Source organism: Neodiprion pinetum, chromosome 1 (assembly GCF_021155775.2).
Source record: "Neodiprion pinetum isolate iyNeoPine1 chromosome 1, iyNeoPine1.2, whole genome shotgun sequence".
Lineage (NCBI taxonomy): Eukaryota > Metazoa > Arthropoda > Insecta > Hymenoptera > Diprionidae > Neodiprion > Neodiprion pinetum.
The window spans coordinates 37,562,777-37,580,273 of NC_060232.1; the positions used below are offsets into that span (position 1 = coordinate 37,562,777).

The window sequence follows — 17,497 nt, forward strand, 5'->3', positions numbered from 1 at the left end:
GTCCGTGACCACGACAATAAGCTATAAGCAGAAGCAGAAAGTACACGATTAGGATAGATTTAGTTGGCAACAATGATAAGTTTAAATCTTTCGAATGCTCACAGTTTTTGGTCGAGGTTTTCCGTTACCTATTTCACGGTCGGTTCAAGACGCCTTGTGATTTTCCTCGAATATTTTTGTTGATCAAAAGTACCTTCTACAGCATGTAATATGAGTTTCCAAAGACCGAGCGATAGAAATCCTTCTGGTTCTCGTGAGTATTGAATCTTGCCGCTTGTTTAGTTTATATTATGACTTTCACGCTCGATTATGATGGGGCGTCAATGTCGGTTGCTGGGATATGTTTCTAATGTAAGAATTGAGAACGCTGACGGAGTATTTTGTCGTCTTCTGAGTACAGTAACGAGCCTGCCATTCAGTCTATCCAGTCTGACAGTTACGGTACTTTGATGTAAATACCGGAACGCGGTTAAAAAAGTTGGATAAACTTTCTTTGGTACATCTTTGCCTCATATTGAATTTTCTGCATTGCTTGGCCTTCTCCGAGATCACCTTGACAACATTTTAATTGGTTTAATTTGTTGTAGGTGGTGCAGCGAAAGGTTTGACAGATACCGATGCTGGCAAAAGGTTGGAATTCGTTGCACCTTATCGAGATACAGGACCAAACGTACAGTCAGATTCTGCAGACAGCAGCCTAAGCAACTCCTTAGGAATCATTTATGACCGAGGTGCATGCATGGCAAATTTGGTATGTTCACAAAATCATAGTCAGTTTAGCGATATAGCAGACTCATTGTCAAGGATGAAAATCAATGCTGAAAACAAGCCCGAATGTCATTCTAACATGTCAAAAAATTCGACAACCAGAGATAAATTTCATTCAAATTCTATTATATCCAGAAATACACCAGAAGATAGTATTTACCACAGAACAGTCAATTCTCTAGCAGATACAAGGTTTTCTGAAATTTTGGCTGGTCGGTTGAATGATAGGGAACATGTTGAAGCCTCCGGAGATGATCAAAGTTTATTGAACATTGCAATTCACGAATTCACAGAGAACAATGTATCTGTAATACAGCCTACCTCGGATGGAAAGTTTGGTGAAAAAGATTCATATCTATCAGCCTCGTCATCACATATGGACAGTGAATATGAAAGAGATGCCTTAGAAAGTGAAGGTTACCGCATCAGAAATAGATCGAAATATCATGTGAATTTTACTAACGTTCAAGAACAAGGCTTGTATACTTCGGATAAAATTGGCAAACATAAAAATCGTCAACAGCCAAGGATAATATCTGACGAAACGGTGAAATTTCATGTCAATTTAGTAAAACCGCTTTTAAATAGACACGAGGAAAGCATGTCTAAGGATAAGAATGACAACATAGAAAAGAATACTACTGTCGATAATTCAGTCAAAGAGCACATGTTCATTTCTACGATCAGTAAGTCTGAACAATTGATTACTGCCGATATACGTACACCAAATTTGCGTGCTCTGCAATCTATTGAAGGCTGTCACAAGTCATCTACAAAAGTTGGTGTCAATGCAGATACCTATGGCAGTGAACTGATTACAGACATATCAAATTTATCAGCAATATGCAATTCCAAAGTGAACTCGACAGGCTACCACGAGGTAAACACTTCTAAAGCTAAAATATTCAGAAGATTGTCTCAACAATTCTATCAATCACCAACAAAATTTACGGAAGACTTGATTACGCTAATCGAAGAATCTGTGTTGCATTCTAAGCTTGAAGATGTTCATGCTTCGGATGTCAGTTTGAGCAGGCTGACAGAAGAATTCAGGAAAATCTGTCAGTACAAAAGGATTGAAGATGAGTCTGTGCCTGAGTCTGCTTTTGGCACATCATTTCAAATCTTATCTTCTCAATCAGGATTAAAAAATCAAACTGTCGGCAATGTTAGCTCCACAAATGCAGTGGCAGCACTATCGCCCAAGCATAATTTTACCAAATTTGGTGGGGGCAAGAAAGTTTATCGCAAAACGCCCAGACGAGTGATTAAACCATGCAGTATGCCAAATTGTGCCAACGTTTCACCTGGAACACCAAAAACTACTTCAGACACTAATTACATTCCTGATGTCAATAACAGTACTGCAACTTTTGAGCTCTTTGAAAATTTATGTTGTGCTAATTCACCTACTAAACAAGAACAGAGAGTTCAGATGGCGGATTTAGATGTCACTGAAATTCTGAACATGGAAGATTACATACGAAAGAGTGACAGGCAAATGGCTGCCCTTGAGGAAAGCATTCAATTTCTCGAAGAAATTGAAAATGGGGTAAAGCAGTTTTCCCACAATGAAAATGTACAACCAACCTTGAAAAAGTCTGAAGCTCAGAGTGGTACAACAGTGGTTGAAAATAATGGGCCTAATGAGAACATTATGGAGGTGAATGGAAAAGGAAATTGTCAGAAAATTGATAAAAATTGTGAAGTTCGACTAATCGAAAAACGAAGTAAATGCTTTGAGGAAGCTCGTAAAGTATTTGAACAGCAGCAGAGTTCTGTGAATGTTAAATGCGCGAGTAAAGTATCAGCTTCACATGAAAATCAATCCTTGTTGGAGTCCGTCTCCAATGCTGGATTTGTAAGCACACTTTCAGCATGCGTGGATTATTTTGATGAAATAAGGGCTATACGGAACTTTCAGAAATCATTGCAGTGTATACTCGAATGTTCAGAGGAGACTGAATCAGTCAAAGAAAGTACAGAAGATTCCAAGCAGTTGGAATATGTTGAAGCCATTATCCTGCCAATAAGAAATCGTGACAATATACCAGGTCCAAAATCGTCGGCGACTTCAAAACCAGATCCTGACCTTGGAAAATCGAATTTGATTACACAAACTCATCTATATCTGTCTGGTAGTCCAAGATCACCTAACCCTGGAGACCGACTCAAAAGTCCAATGAAAACTCGTCGTCTGTCACCTGGTGGCAGGCGTTCACCCGGCACGCAAGCATCTTCTGTATTGGCAAAAAAAATCAAAAGCCCCGTATCGCCATCAAGAAGGCAAAATTCGCATAGAGTTAAAACTAACGGGCGCACACCGCAATCGGAGATTACAACGCCTGAAAATCGAAGGATCAACTGTGAGAATAAACAAAGGGCATTGTCTGGTCGATCGAGAAATAAATCTACTGCACATCTATCATTGAAATTGAAGCCCGCAGCTAGTTCTCCCGGCCTCACAGATGTAACCAATATCAATAAACCACAGATAATACCAAAAATCGTTATAACAAATTCAACTCCTTGCGATTTTGAAAAAAAATCTGTCTGCTCAAGGAATACTTATGAGAATGTCGAAATCGATTGTAGGAAAGAACTTGGCTTTTCTGAATCAGTCACACCGAAAGTAAGGAAAACAAGATACTTCGTTACACCAACAAATAGCAACCAACCGGCGCGTGCCAAAATTACGTACAATAAAAAATTCTTCGATTTTCGAACACCGGCCAAATATAAAGTTCCTTCGAAGAGTCCGTCCTCGCCAGGAATAATGAGAGTAAATTATGACTCAGTTGAGAGTCCGGTGGCAATGTACATAAAAGGCACCGAACCGAATCTTATAAAAAATGTGAAAAGCAAGACCAACGAAAGAATGCTGACTCCACGATCTATAACTCCGAAATCAAGATCTAAGGTTAGCTCGCCGATACTTGCTAGGTCTCCACGATTGTCACCAACACGAGAGACTGCAAGATTGAAATTCGAACTCAGTCCTGCAAAAAGAAAGAAAGGAAAACAAGAGTTCAGTGACATTTTTAACACTGCGCTATGTGAGGTAAGCCTTGAGTTATACTTGATTATTTTATCACACCTTTTCAGACTTACTCTTCCAAGACCATTTTCCTGATTAACAAACTAACAAGAGATATTTTTCCTGCAAATAATTCAAGTTCAATATTGTTGCTGAATTTACTAAAAAATGGACATATGTGGCAGAATTTACATTTGAAATAAGTGGAAGCTACAATTACTTCCTTGTAGAAATGTGCATCAATATTATAATCCAATTTGTTTTTTTTTTTTTTGTCTCATTTGCGCGAAAAAGAAAATGATACTAACTTTTTGTTTTTAACCATGTGTATGTGTAACTGTTCTAGAGTGATCCTTCATCAATCATTGGTACAGAATGCATATCCAAGTCACCATTTCCAAACATCTTCTATAAACCAGCATCCTGTGTAAAAATGGTAAAAAAAAGCACAAACATGTGTAATGTTCAAAATTACAATTGTCGAATCGACTATTTTTCTATGAAGAATTTAAACCTGCTTGGTGCCTGTAAAGCAGTTTTAACTTTAATATTATGTTATCGATATTGGAAATCTCTAAATAAATACTACTGGGTATTTGCTCTTTCGCAATTTGAAATACCGGACAAATTATGTTGGTAGTTGTGTCGTAAATACGTTTGTCTCGTGGATTTTAACATGCATGCTAACACAGGGCTTTATCGTTTTCTTAACACTTTCCAAAGTATTTACACGATATTTTCTCTGTTCGGTAATAGAATGAACTATTGTGTTTCAGGTCGAAGAAACTCTACCGAAGAAACGTAGACCAAAGGTCTTGGCATCCGGAGTTGTCGCGAAGTTGATTTACCGTCATGAAGGTATTTATAAGCGATTATAAATTACACAGACAGTCATCTATACTTTTGAATTTGTTATCAGCAGTTGGGAACATATCTTCAAAGCAGTAGATTCAGTGATTCTACTTATTTTTTATCGTTTGATTGCGGTATTGACGATTGATTATTTATCCATAGGACGCCTCGAATCAACGAAACAAGCACCGAAACAAGCACAGATAGCAGATTCGCGTCGGGCACCTCATTTCGACACAACAAAGAGTTCGTCACAAGATTCAGGAGATATATCTGTGCTGCATCAAAGGCACGCCACGAAAACGAATTATTTGATAAAGAAGAAATGAATACTCCGTTACTTTATTTTATGTCTAAAGATGCTTTACTTTTGTTTATTTTAATTATTAATAATTTTGTTTTTAATTACTTTATTCGCGTCAAATTTATAATACAGATATATGAGTCGGTACTTCGCCATCATTTGATTTATATTACCAATTGTCCAAAAATTAAAAGATACTCAACAATCTTGATTACGTGATAGGGTTTCAGTTTTATTAGGTTACTCTAATGTTGTAAAAACAACAATTTTTGAAACTTTACGTAATTGAAAAAGAAGAGATACTGTCATGATACTCGAACAAATTATCTGATATATACATTCCGTTGTCATACATTCCATAAATATTTTATTATTTTAACGTATAATATAAGCATCTTGTTATAACTCTATATCACGTATCATAAAACTATTTCCAAGTTACCTTATTTTCATTTATTAAAGTTTTACGATTTGAGTCGCATGCAGTAAGCAAGTATGTAGTACAAAAAGTGTAAGAAATATACTTGGGAAACGGGACCCTCCATATTTTCTGATTGTACTACCATTAGTGCGGAAGGTAGCGTTGAAAATGAAAAACTCATAATATGCCGGCTGATTTTGATATTGATAGTTCATCTCGTATAATTAATCAGTTTCGATCTTTAGTTTTTTTTCTTAGGATCAATATTTTAGGACCTCACCCGTTTCCGCACTACCGCAGGAATAGCGAGTTCCGCTACTTTTCGTTTATTCTTAATGAAGGTTCATCAAAGAGCCTGGCAACTACTCCTTTGCAGCTATAAGTAATACAAGTTAAAAAGACAAATATTTTCTAAATTTTAATTGTATAATCGAAGTAAGTCTCATAACAAACTATCTCCATGAATCCAAGTAATATAATATGTGGATACATGTATAATAATTACTATAGTAATAATTTTTTCAAGTTTTATAAATTTTCATAAATGTTTATCTATCAATAAATGGTGGAATATACATGTACAATTTGATTCGTGATTACCATATTACCGTTGAGTTTATTATCCGGTGATTAGCGAACCGTGTTCTCGAAATCTGCTCTATTAAAATGCAGAAATATAAAGCCGAAACGGTTGTGAAATACATATTTCCGAAACATTTATTATTCATTAATTATCAAGAAAAATACATGCATATAAGTTACTTGGTATTTCAAAACTTTTACATACTCGATGTAATTATTCTTACATCGCGATTTGTCAAATTTATATTACGGTTATATATATAATAATTGTGCTCATGTAAATCCGGAATTCTAAACTTTACAATTAGATTCAGTCAATTATTCGTGCGCGTACAAAATATATGTATAACAATACCTTACACTATGTGTATATTATGTATATACCTATAAAATAAATTATTAATTTAGGAATCTTCAAATAAATGGAATTAAAATTCAGTACTGCAAAATTTGATGTGCTCTACAAATGATGAAGTAGGGTAAAATTATCCCGTTTCTAGAAATATTGTAAATTCATTATATTCTACGGCACATACGTCAATATATGTATGTAATTATTGACTTATTTGAGGGCAATTTCTATTGTACTAGTTTCGTGTTAAAATTGAAAAAGTCTTATAATCATCGGTAATCACAATATTTTAGTACCTAAAATAGTACCAATATTCAAGAAAGTACAAAACTATCGACTATTATTTTTATCACAGATATTAAGTTTGCATTATAAACTTAGGCACGAAGTTTCGGATATCAGGGAAAGTCGATCGACGGAGTAAATTATCATTCGTTGGCTGTTTCAGTTAAACTAATTAAGATTTGTGAAAAACTCAAATTCATTCAAAGGTCATTTTCTTTTTCTTCCAGCTGCGTTTCATGTCCAGTTTATGTCAATGTGCTTAATTTTTCATTCGATAGGTCTAGATTAACATTATTTTTTGTTTTTCTCTTAATGTACCGATTTTTCGTTATCAAGCAAGCTTGTGCACGCGATTATTTATCGATAAGAAAAGCTGCATGGTAGTTCCGCAGATTGTTTGATGTTATAAATCACGGAACTACGTTTCCTTGGCTGCAGGTAAGACGGTAAAACTCCTTCTTCAGAGAGTCGAATATTTCAGAGTTTCGCAGGAACTCATATTGTTCGAGTTCCTAAAAATTCGTAATTACTGATTATCGACTGTAAACAATACAAATAACCGATGCATAAATTATTCGAGAGCCGCTAAACTTACGGAAAGTATTTGATCTCTCTTTAAATGGAAATGAGTTGCTATGACATCTTCAAATCCAGGTGTTGGCTTGCGCATTTGATCAATCATACCGAACTGTATGTTGTTTGTTATTAATACTTCTTTGGAAATCCTAAAAATTTATGAGTAGAGGAATGAAAAATAATTCCAGTATTTTCAGTTCTGGCGTTAAATACTCGAACCGGCCGTTGGGAAGTAAATTGAACGAGTACATTATATCAACAAAATATTGCTTTCTCACCCTGATTCCTTGCCGCTTCTATATTTCAAATATTCACCAGATAATCGAAGAGGGAGATATTTGGTTTGGATGAACGTTAGCACCTGAAATTAAACAAAAATTTTATTACCATTAAAATATCGAATAACCAGTGATCATTTTTTTAGATTTCCCGAAATTTATTTTATCTGGAATAAATATCGAAGTTTTTTTATAGATTCATTTTTAATATTTAGAAATTAAAAGATTCGTAGATTTTCCCACACATTCACGATAATATCAAATTAATCTTAAAAGCTGAATCAGCTTCAGAGTCGATCGTACAAATACAATCTTTCAATCCTTAGTTTCACATGTCAGGATGGCCGAGCGGTCTAAGGCGCCAGACTCAAGGTTCAACCTTCTCAGCAATGCTGAGTGTTCGAGGCTTCTGGTCCTCTCTGAGGGCGTGGGTTCGAATCCCACTTCTGACAGCTACTTTTTTTTTTTTTTTTTTGTTTTCTTAAACTGATAATTATACATCAATAAATTCTTTAATGCAATTCAAAATAACTTGACAGAAGAAAGAAAAATGGACTCTGAATAATAACCTTCTACACTGAGAAAGATTTCGTTTGTTACGGTAACTACAAAAATTGAGTAAAACAGGTATCGTTGAAAAAATTGAATATTGTTGGAATTATGAAAAACGAGGTACGCGTAACCATTTTGCGTCTAGGAATAACGACGTTAATAATTGTTGTACTTTCTGGCAATAACTTTGTTCATGGGTTGGAGTTCAACTTGCGGAACATACTTCTACACGTTTTTAGTTAAATTAATTCCAATGTTCTACAACTTTTTACGTATACTCAAATTTTCACACAGATATCCATTGACCTGGACGGCATGGAAGTGCCCTACTTTCGTACGAATTGAATCAGCACGTGTTTATCTGTCGACGTACTTTTGACCTTCAGGCAAAGAATAGTCCAATATGCGTCAATCAGCATCACGATGAAACTATTCCATTTGTTTTTTGTGTTAACTTTAGCAGCGCAGTGACAAAAAATCAATGCAACCACAAACATTACACGTCTGTGCAGCATGTATAAATGCATCAAATGGATCGACCTTATTTTTTTCCATATTCCTGAAGAGTATAGAGCATGGAACGTTGAAGTTAAGATTATTGCGATCATCGATGGAATTCCTAAGTACGTTATTAGACTAATGAACATTCAGCGGACGTTTTCTTTGATTAATTGTCATCACAGCCCTAGCAGGTGGGTAAAATAATCAAACATGTATTAGTAGTGAACATAACATTGAAAGCCGACAATCGATTAACAGAGACAAGTTTTACTCTTGCGCGAAAACAGGCCTTCTTACTGTCTGCTGGTAAACCATCAAACCCATCATGGGGTCCGCCAAAAATGCATGGGAAATCCAAGGTAAGTCGGATCACTGCAATTGGGTGTAAAATATGCTATTGATACTAAACGTGCCGTTGATTAAACGTATTTATTGTGACGAAAAGCGTGAGCGTAAATTTCCTGTTTATAACCGAATGACGTTCTTTTAATTTCAAGATTTAAAAACCGCCGAACCGCGGGAAGATTTCTATTCCGCACTGACTCCCGTGACGTATTTTGGTCAAGTTACTGGAATTTTTCCACTAACCATAAAAGGAACCTTTGATAAAAGACACTATTCAAGGAGTTACGTGGTGCTGATATACGGAATGGCAGTTTTTGTTACGATAACGGGAAATCAACTGCTGTGGACTACTGACATCACAAAAATGCATGGAGTTAATCACTTTCCCGTACAAACTAAACCATGAATTTACTCAATAGTATCCTGCACTAAACTAAAATCACCCCATACACGTTCAAATCTGATTTCTTTTTACGTTCTGCTTCCAGACTGTCAAACTACACGGCTATACAAATGGGTTTGAACATCATGTTGATATTGGAGACATCGATGATGTTCGCAATATTGACATCTATCATGCTCAATACAGAAAAGGTATTTCCGATGACGCGTGCAACTTGCAATAGAAACTCGTTTACTATTCTGTGTACACAAGCCGTGAACAATGATTATAGTTACTAAATGCGCAACGTTTTCAGTTCGCAAATGTACTTGACACTGTCAAACACCAAGGCACGATATTCCGGAAGCTCGGAATTCGACTGGACTACGCAGCAGAAACGAAGCGGAGTTACATCAGATTGGGAATATTTGCATCAATCGTTTTTGCGCTTCATTGTTATGAATTTTTCTATAATTCAGCTGTTTTAAACTGGCAGTAAGTACGGTACTTGACACGTAGATCGAATGCAAAAGAATATTTTCACTGCGGTTGAGTTTTGTGAAACAACATTTACTTTTTCAGCTACAAATTTTACTGCCTGACACGGACGATCCCCGGTATTTGGAAACACGCTAACGCATATCTGTTTTCAGAGATAATTTATCTTCTAAGCGAAAGATTCAGGTCTCTCAACGAAAATTTGATGAAAATGATCGAGGAGATCAAAGATTCACGATCCGAGGTGATTATTCATATCGATCGGTTTTGTTTATAGCGAAATAAAAGAACTTGAGTTACGTCTCTGCGTTATTTTCAGACAATGTCTTGCGGTAGTTGCATAACATCGGTGAAAGTTCGTTCAATGGCTACGTTGCATGGGATTTTGAGCGACGCGGCTCTGAAAATTAACCAGATATTTGGATTAAACATAGTTAGTCTTCTTCGTTACTTTTTGCATTTAAATGTACAGTCGATCGATCGCAAAAGAATCCTATCAACGATTTTTCTTGCAGGTTGTAACAGTCGTTCATGTTTTGATAAATCAGACAATTTCCTTGTACTATATTATTCGAAAAACAAGAGATTCGAACTACGAATATATCGAAGTCGTCTCATCCGTCATCGCGGGAATTGCTAACTGCATGGACGTTTTTCTCGCTGTTCTGATTTGCAGCATCGCAGAAAATCGGGTGAGATTTGGTTGCATTTATCGACAATAGCCGGAATTTAGTATGAATTTTTGTCTCACAGGCTAGTCTCACGGGGAAGCTGATTCATAACTTGAAGTTTGACGAGATGGATACGAAGTTGCATAACGCGGTTGGTAACAGGTTTTGAATGAAACATGTATTCAAACCAAAATTACTCTCATCAATGTTTTGTCGAATAATAGGAAAAGAATTATTTGAAAAAAAAAAATGAATATTCATATATTTCCAGATTCAATCGTTTTCATTGCAGCTGCATCATCAGAAGATTCAGTTTTCCGCTCTCGGTTTATTCCCATTGAATCCAACTTCCATTCAGTCAGTGAGTATAAGTAGCTATGAATGACAGCGGAATGGATAATTTCTCGACTTATACATTTGATCGCGGTTATTGATTTTTAGATCGTTGGAACCCTGACAACATATCTCATAATTCTCGTACAATTCGATGTGGCAGTGCCGTATGGCACAGAAATGTCGAACGGAACGACCAAATCACTCACATGAAGTTGGTACCTACGGTTAATTTTTTAAATGTGTTAATAAAATGTGAGATTACATCCATTGCATGACTTGTTTAGTGCCAATTCCGATAAAAGTTAACAGACGAGCTCAATACGCAATTTAGTAAAAACACTTGAGCATAATCGATATCGTTCAATCTTTCAAATTGACCTTTCTTACTATAGCAGAAAAAAAGAAACATTCAATTCCACGCATTGACCATCACCACGTGTTGGTTCCAATGAAAACAAACATTGTTGACCAGTACTTATGGTGTCATTGTGATCATTAATAAAATTCTCATGTAAACTATCAGACTGATGAATGTCCGGTAGACATATAAGAATGGCTGATGCTTATCGGACTTATGGAAAGCAGGTGTGCGAAATAACGCAATGTGTAAAAGCAACATCAATATCCAATAGTTACGCATCGGTATGAAGGGATCTCACTTCCCATCCGAGTTACCTGGTTTCAAACCGAGTGCAAAGTGGCGAAACACCATCAAACCAATCATGGTAGTGGTCAAAAACGCATGGGGTGATCATGGTGAGTCTGACGTCATTGGTTGCGAGATATTTCGGTAGCACTTCTTCCTTTAACGTTGATTTATGACGATATCATTGCTCCTTCAATTTCAAGATGCGAGAACATCAGACTCAGATTTTTACTCTCTACTGAATCCCGCTGCTTATATCGGTCTGGCAACTGGAACATTTCCACTGACGTTAAAAGGACCCTTGGGAGGTAGAAAATACACAAGTTACTCGGCGATGATCTACGGTGCGGTTGTATTCTCTTTGGTAATCGATGGTTTGTTGTTACGGACGAAGGAGACTCACAAAAGGAATGAAAAGTACGAAATCGGGCATCTTCTCATTAACGAAGATGCGACGTGATTTGTAATCCCCAATAAGTCACTTCGATGTCTCGCTTACAGATTCAGGGATTACACAATTATACTGATAAGTATACACTTCGAATTGACATTCGAGATACTCCTTGCGTCTGCCATATTTGCATCTGTCATGATTACCAGAGAAAAGGTAACTTCAGGAGTACTTAGATCATGCAATAAACGTTAGAAATTGTGCATATTACAAATTGAGCCTATTCTTAAGTTTTCAGATGTAATAGATACTGTAAGACAGCAGGAAACTATACTGCGGAATATTGGAAGTCGGCTAGATTACAGAGCCGAGTCTAACCAAAGTAACATTCGCCTTGGAATATTTTTATTCACGATTTTCACTTTTTATCTCTATGACTTTTACTATCAGTTTGATTTTAACTTGGGGTACGTATTATTTTATACACATAATATACAATATCCGTAAGTCTAGTGGAGTTATGCCTTGTACTGTGAGAACTGATATTTTAATTTTGAAGCTCACCATTAAACTGGTTCGCATGGATAAGCCCGAACATTATACAAAACGCGTACACGTTTCTATTCGTCGAAGTGATTCTTATTTTAAGGGATCGTCTCAGTGTGAAATTTTCAAAAAATTGTTTTTTTTTTTTTGCATTATCGTATAGTATACACTGTTCTAAACATTCTCTCAAATTTTTAAATCGAAATTCAAATTATTACGGTCGCTACAGCGTTTCTTGTAGAAAGGGAACGGGTTTTCTACCTGCGCGAGTACTAAGGTGCTTAGGTTCTATAACCTTGCAGAATAAACTGTCCAAGCATTTCAGTTCCTTTTGACATCTACCACGGATAGATGTACGAGAGAAACCCCCAAGAAAAAAATCAAGACCTGGCATCGCCGATTGATCGTAAGTAAACGATTTATATAAACTTTTCCAACTTCAATCTTTAAACGCGTTTTTCTCAGAATGGTGTTTTTCAAAACGGTTTCCACTCTCAAAGGAAGAGTTTTAAAGATATCTAGTTCCAATTTCGGGAGAACATTTTAAACGTCATTCTTTATCGCGCTATGGAAGCTTTTTTTTTTTTTGAAAACTTCCTATTTTTTTACGAAAAACTGTCGAAAAAAAGGGCCACATTCGACACTTTTTGTTCAAACCGCCGCCATTTTGTCAAATTTGAAAAAAAAAAACCCTCCATAGCGCGATAGCGACTTTCCTACAGATCAATAATCTTTTTGAAATTTTTTTTTCAGATCAAAATTGCGGCCGTCATCGTGGAAACCGTGCAGCACCTTTTTTTTTCACGTGAAATTACAACAATTTATACAACAATGATGCACTCAATAAATAAACTTTAAAAAAATCATTTTGTATTCTTCATAAACGTATTTATTTATGAAAAAAAAAACCGGACCGATTAGTTTATGTGAACATTAAAAAAAAAATTCGCGAAAATCAGTGATTTTTCGGAGTGTCACACTGAGACGATCCCTTAAGGAAAAGATTCAGGATTCTGAACGATCATTTGAAAAAAATCACCCAAGAGATAAACGATTTCCCTGCATCGGTGGTAAAAACTATTCCCCAGATTTTATAAAACTGCAATTCGGCCGATTAATATTCTCAATGATCTACTTATTTCTGCTGATCGATAATGAAAAAAAAAAAACATCAATACTCGAAAATTAATTTCATTCGATTGATGCGTACTTTATAATTTTCCTGGCTAACCTGAGGTAGATAGCAGAACATACACCGTAAAATACAACCATAAATAATAATGAACTTGGAATTTTGATATTTAATATTGTTAGTGTGACTACAATTAATGAATTTTACAAGTTAATAGAATTATTGTTGAAACCGAACTTAAGAATCGATCAAAATAATTTGTTGATAAATGTGTTTTAATTATTTCAATGACGCATTATGATAGTTGGCACGACTCGAAACAATGCAATTTCTATAGCATATGAATAATTAACAACAAATCAAAACTATTCATCTCGACAAATTTGATCTTTTCCAATTCGATTCTGCTAGGGAATATATGTAAAGAGTGAAAGAGTGAAAATTGAGATTTCAACCGAGCGACAAGAGTGTTTAAAGCGATAAATTGTTTTCATACACTCTGTAAATTGACTTATCGACGAAAGTCATCAAATACCGCGCGTCGGGCGTCCAGTTTTTTCATTTGAGTACACGGACACAATCACACGGATTTCTAATAAACTGTAGCCGCTTTATCAGAAATCTCTCCAAATTTTGTGTGCTAAAATTTCAGGAAGTTGAATATTTCATCGGTTTGATCTTTTCGCTTAGTCTGTAATTCGTTGATGCTCCCTTTAGAAAAGCACAGTAAACCTACAAAGTCAGTTCGAAAATATTTACGACGGGTGTTTGATAGACGGTAAGTTGCAAAAAAGTCGTAGCTAAGAGTAACTGAAAAAATAAATATTAGATATTTTGAAAGTGATGCATGTAATATAAAATAACGACGTGATCTGAATTATTCTGACGCTGATGTTTAACCTGATGACATATCAGCGTTATTGATACGTAAAAGTGAAACGGGGAAATGGAATAATAGAAGCATTGAAGTTTCACTCACGCGACAAAAAAAATTCGAATTATTCTTGTCTTTGACCCTTACCGAATGACCGTTTAAACTTTAATATTGTAGCTTTTCAGCTGGCTCACAGCATATCCTGCCAAGGATTACAGAAGTAAAAGGTGGAGAAGTTTGAGATACGTTGCAGAATATACACTGGCAGAGAATTATCGAAACGAGCATGAAACGTGTGCAAGATAATGTTTGGAGTGTCAAAGGTGAGTATGACCTTGAAAGTATCAATAAAGAAACATACTCGCCATGATTTCGTTTCGTGGACAAAGAAAGCGAAGGGTGTTCAATCACGCCAAACTGATTGATGCGAGCATCGTTGCACATTTTTGGTGTCATTTTCATCAATTATCAGTTCAAATTAGTGTCTGATGAGCAAGAATCACCCGAACTGATGCTGTTACTTGATTGTTTGTCTAATTTCAAGGTTCGAAGAAACCCGATTTGGACTTTTATTCCGTACTAAAACCCGTTACGTACTATGGCTACGTTACCGGGACATTTTTGTTGACATTGAAAGGGCGGATTGGAGCAAGAAAGTACTCGACGAGTTACGTTGCCATCATCTATGGAGTAGTTATTTTCTCCCTGATCATGGTAGGAAAGATCAGCCAAATACAAGACGGCAATGCAACGCAAAAGTACATTTCATTATTTGTTACTACTCAAAATACCTAATTCAGATCATTACATAGACCAAATGATACGTTGGTTCTTAGTATTGATTACGAAATTTTGTCTCCAGCTTGAAAGTCAACAAAGTTGTGACTACAAGTCAAGATATGGTGATCGTAATCAGCCTTGTCTCGGTGGTTGCAATATTTTCGTCTCTTGTACTTGGCAAAGAGAAGGTATTTCCAGTGGCGCTTGTGACGTAGATGATATAATTCGTTGTATTCCATCGTGATGCTTGGTGGACGATTTTTTCAGTTAGCAACTGTCCTCGACGACATCAGGAATAACGATAAAATATTGGACCAAATTGGAATTCGACTGGACTACGCGAAAGAATTCAAGCGGAGCTACGTTCGCCTGGGAATATATGTATCACTCATTTTAATAATTTCAATGCTTCAGGATTATTCTAACAAAGAGTTATCCTTCAGGTGATTACTTCAAATATACGAATGCAACGAGAATACTTGAATGTGAATGTGGCTGGCTGCTGGTACAAATGAGAAAATCAAGTTTGTTACATTTTTTTGCAGATTTCTAAGGTCCCGGTTGATTCCTAAATTATCTATGATTTGGACAAGGGCTTGCACATATTTATTCATAGACGTGATTCATCTACTGAAGGAAAGATTTAGGCTTCTCAACGAACATTTTATAAAAGTGACCCAGAGAACACAGGAATCTGGATTTGAGGTAGAAGACATCAGGTCATTAAACAAAAGAGTCATATTTAGATAACGAATGTTACCTCGAAATTTAAACATTTTGCATCGAAGTTGTGAATTGTTTTTTTTGTTGATTTTATTCGACAGAGCATTAAAACAAATTTTCCGCATAATTTTCAGACAGTATTCAGCAGCTGTAGAATTTCGGCGAAAGTCCGTTCGATTGCTTTGGCGCATAGGAATTTGTGCAGATCGGCAATGGAACTTAATCGGATATTCAGTGTCACGATAGTAAATCTTTAACACCTACGTTACTTTTATAATTTATACATCACAAAATTCGTTTGTCCGCGAATAATAGTCATATTTTTGTACAGGTTGTTGCGCTTCTTTATCACTGCATACGCTTGCTAGTTTCCTTCTACTTTATATATGGAACAATCACCAATCCGGCTCTCCAGCACGTTGAATTAGCTCTACACCCAATTTCTAACGCATTGACGAACTTGTTTCCGATTATCCTTTTAGTAGCGGTTTGCACCTTGGCAAAGAATCAGGTGAAATATGTGTTGGTGTGAAAAAAAAGTTTTAAACGAATCGCATCGTCATTTAAGTCGAATGGAGTCACAATACTTTGCGACTTTTCGTTTTCAGGCTTCTTCGACAGGAAACCTGATTCATGAGTTCAAGTTCAGCGAGCTCGACTCAGTGTTGAATGATGCGGTACGGAATACGATTTTTATGCGCGTATCAATCTTTGTCTGCAACTTAACTTTCTGTACGGGGTTTAAACGACGAAAACTGTTATTGTTATTAAACCTGGTTATTCGGCCGATAGTTGGTTTGACCGGTTAATTCAGTTGCTTTGCTTATCGTCAGGCAGTGAACTGAACCCTGGGAATAATCGACGAGTTTATTCCATTGTTACATAACGTACTATTACTTTCCTGTCACAATCATTGTTTCGAAGATGTTTTTCATTCGGTTTTCTTTCTTTCGGGGTTGACAGTGACTAGTGAATTATGCAAATTATGTAATTCAGTAGCTATACGCATAGTAGAGAACAATGTGATAGTTGTTATGATTTGCGATGAATAATCAACGAGCATAATAGCCTGATGGTGACAATATTATGCTTTCACTTCCAGATTCAATTATTCTCGTTGCAGCTGCATCACGACAAAATCGAGTTCACTGGACTCGGATTATTTCCATTGGATCCAACTCTCGTTCAATCAGTAAGTAATGATTATTAATCATTCAAAGCAACCTAACGTGTCGTTATGTTATATTATACGTCGCGTTCGACGGTGAAAAACTTCCGTGAAAGAGAGACAGAATTTCCCAACCACTTTTGATCCATTGTTTAAATTGCAGATAGCTGGAACTGTGACCACGTATCTAATCATTTTGGTACAATTCGATACTGCAACGGAGAATGTCAAAACGTCATGCGAAGAAGCGGCAAACGAGTGACTCACATTAAGAGCAGTTTCGATTAATTGCGTTTTAGTGAAAGAGTTTTGGTAACGCAACGAGACGTACACGGTAGATTCGTTTAATCTTATTCTCCAATGACTCACCTTATTCACGAGGTTTATCATCTTCTACAGTCTCAATGATACGCTGCAATATTGTACCAAGGTTCGTTACGATCAATAAATAGCGACTGAAATTTACAAAATTTGGTTTCATCAAAGAGCCTAGCTGA

General features: G+C 36.2%; 2 protein-coding genes and 1 non-coding gene across 7 annotated transcripts in view; 2 read left to right on the plus strand and 1 right to left on the minus strand.

Moving 5' to 3' along the window:
- Positions 1-70: 70 nt before the first annotated feature.
- LOC124213375 (uncharacterized) lies at positions 71-5,138 on the plus strand. 3 transcript variants are annotated; one of them, XM_046615062.2, is made up of 5 exons: positions 71-253; positions 588-3,829; positions 4,152-4,241; positions 4,582-4,663; positions 4,820-5,138. In XM_046615062.2, the coding sequence occupies exons 1-5, from the start codon at positions 211-213 to the stop codon at positions 4,984-4,986; spliced, it is 3,624 nt and encodes a 1,207-aa protein (XP_046471018.1). In that variant the 5' UTR covers positions 71-210; the 3' UTR covers positions 4,987-5,138. The 3 variants fall into 3 exon arrangements, with proteins under 3 accessions (XP_046471018.1, XP_046471848.1, XP_046472607.1); XM_046616651.2 differs by lacking the exon at positions 71-253 and having other exon boundaries at positions 615-751; positions 1,062-3,829; XM_046615892.2 differs by lacking the exon at positions 4,152-4,241 and having other exon boundaries at positions 72-253.
- Positions 5,139-5,642: 504 nt separating this feature from the next.
- The window catches only part of LOC124214813 (uncharacterized), a 33,550-nt gene continuing 21,695 nt past the window's right edge, over positions 5,643-17,497 (minus strand). For all 3 annotated transcript variants that reach the window (XM_046618772.2, XM_046619596.1, XM_046617893.1), the window contains 3 exons: positions 7,456-7,538; positions 7,197-7,326; positions 5,643-7,113 (listed from right to left, as the gene is read on the minus strand). In XM_046618772.2, the coding sequence (XP_046474728.1) occupies positions 7,012-7,113; positions 7,197-7,326; positions 7,456-7,538 (315 nt within the window). In that variant the 3' untranslated portion in view covers positions 5,643-7,011. The remainder of the gene's footprint in view (positions 7,114-7,196; positions 7,327-7,455; positions 7,539-17,497) is intronic.
- Positions 7,790-7,907, plus strand: TRNAL-CAA (transfer RNA leucine (anticodon CAA)). The gene is made up of 2 exons: positions 7,790-7,827; positions 7,863-7,907. It is a non-coding gene; the product is annotated as a tRNA-Leu (tRNA).

Coding starts and splice junctions, on each gene's coding strand:
- LOC124213375 (XM_046615062.2), top strand. CDS start 211: ATGAGTTTCCAAAGACCGAGCGATAGAAATCCTTCTGGTTCTC. Junction 4,242..4,581: donor CAGCATCCTGTGTAAAAATG/GTAAAAAAAAGC, acceptor ATTGTGTTTCAG/GTCGAAGAAACTCTACCGAA. Junction 4,664..4,819: donor GTTGATTTACCGTCATGAAG/GTATTTATAAGC, acceptor ATTTATCCATAG/GACGCCTCGAATCAACGAAA.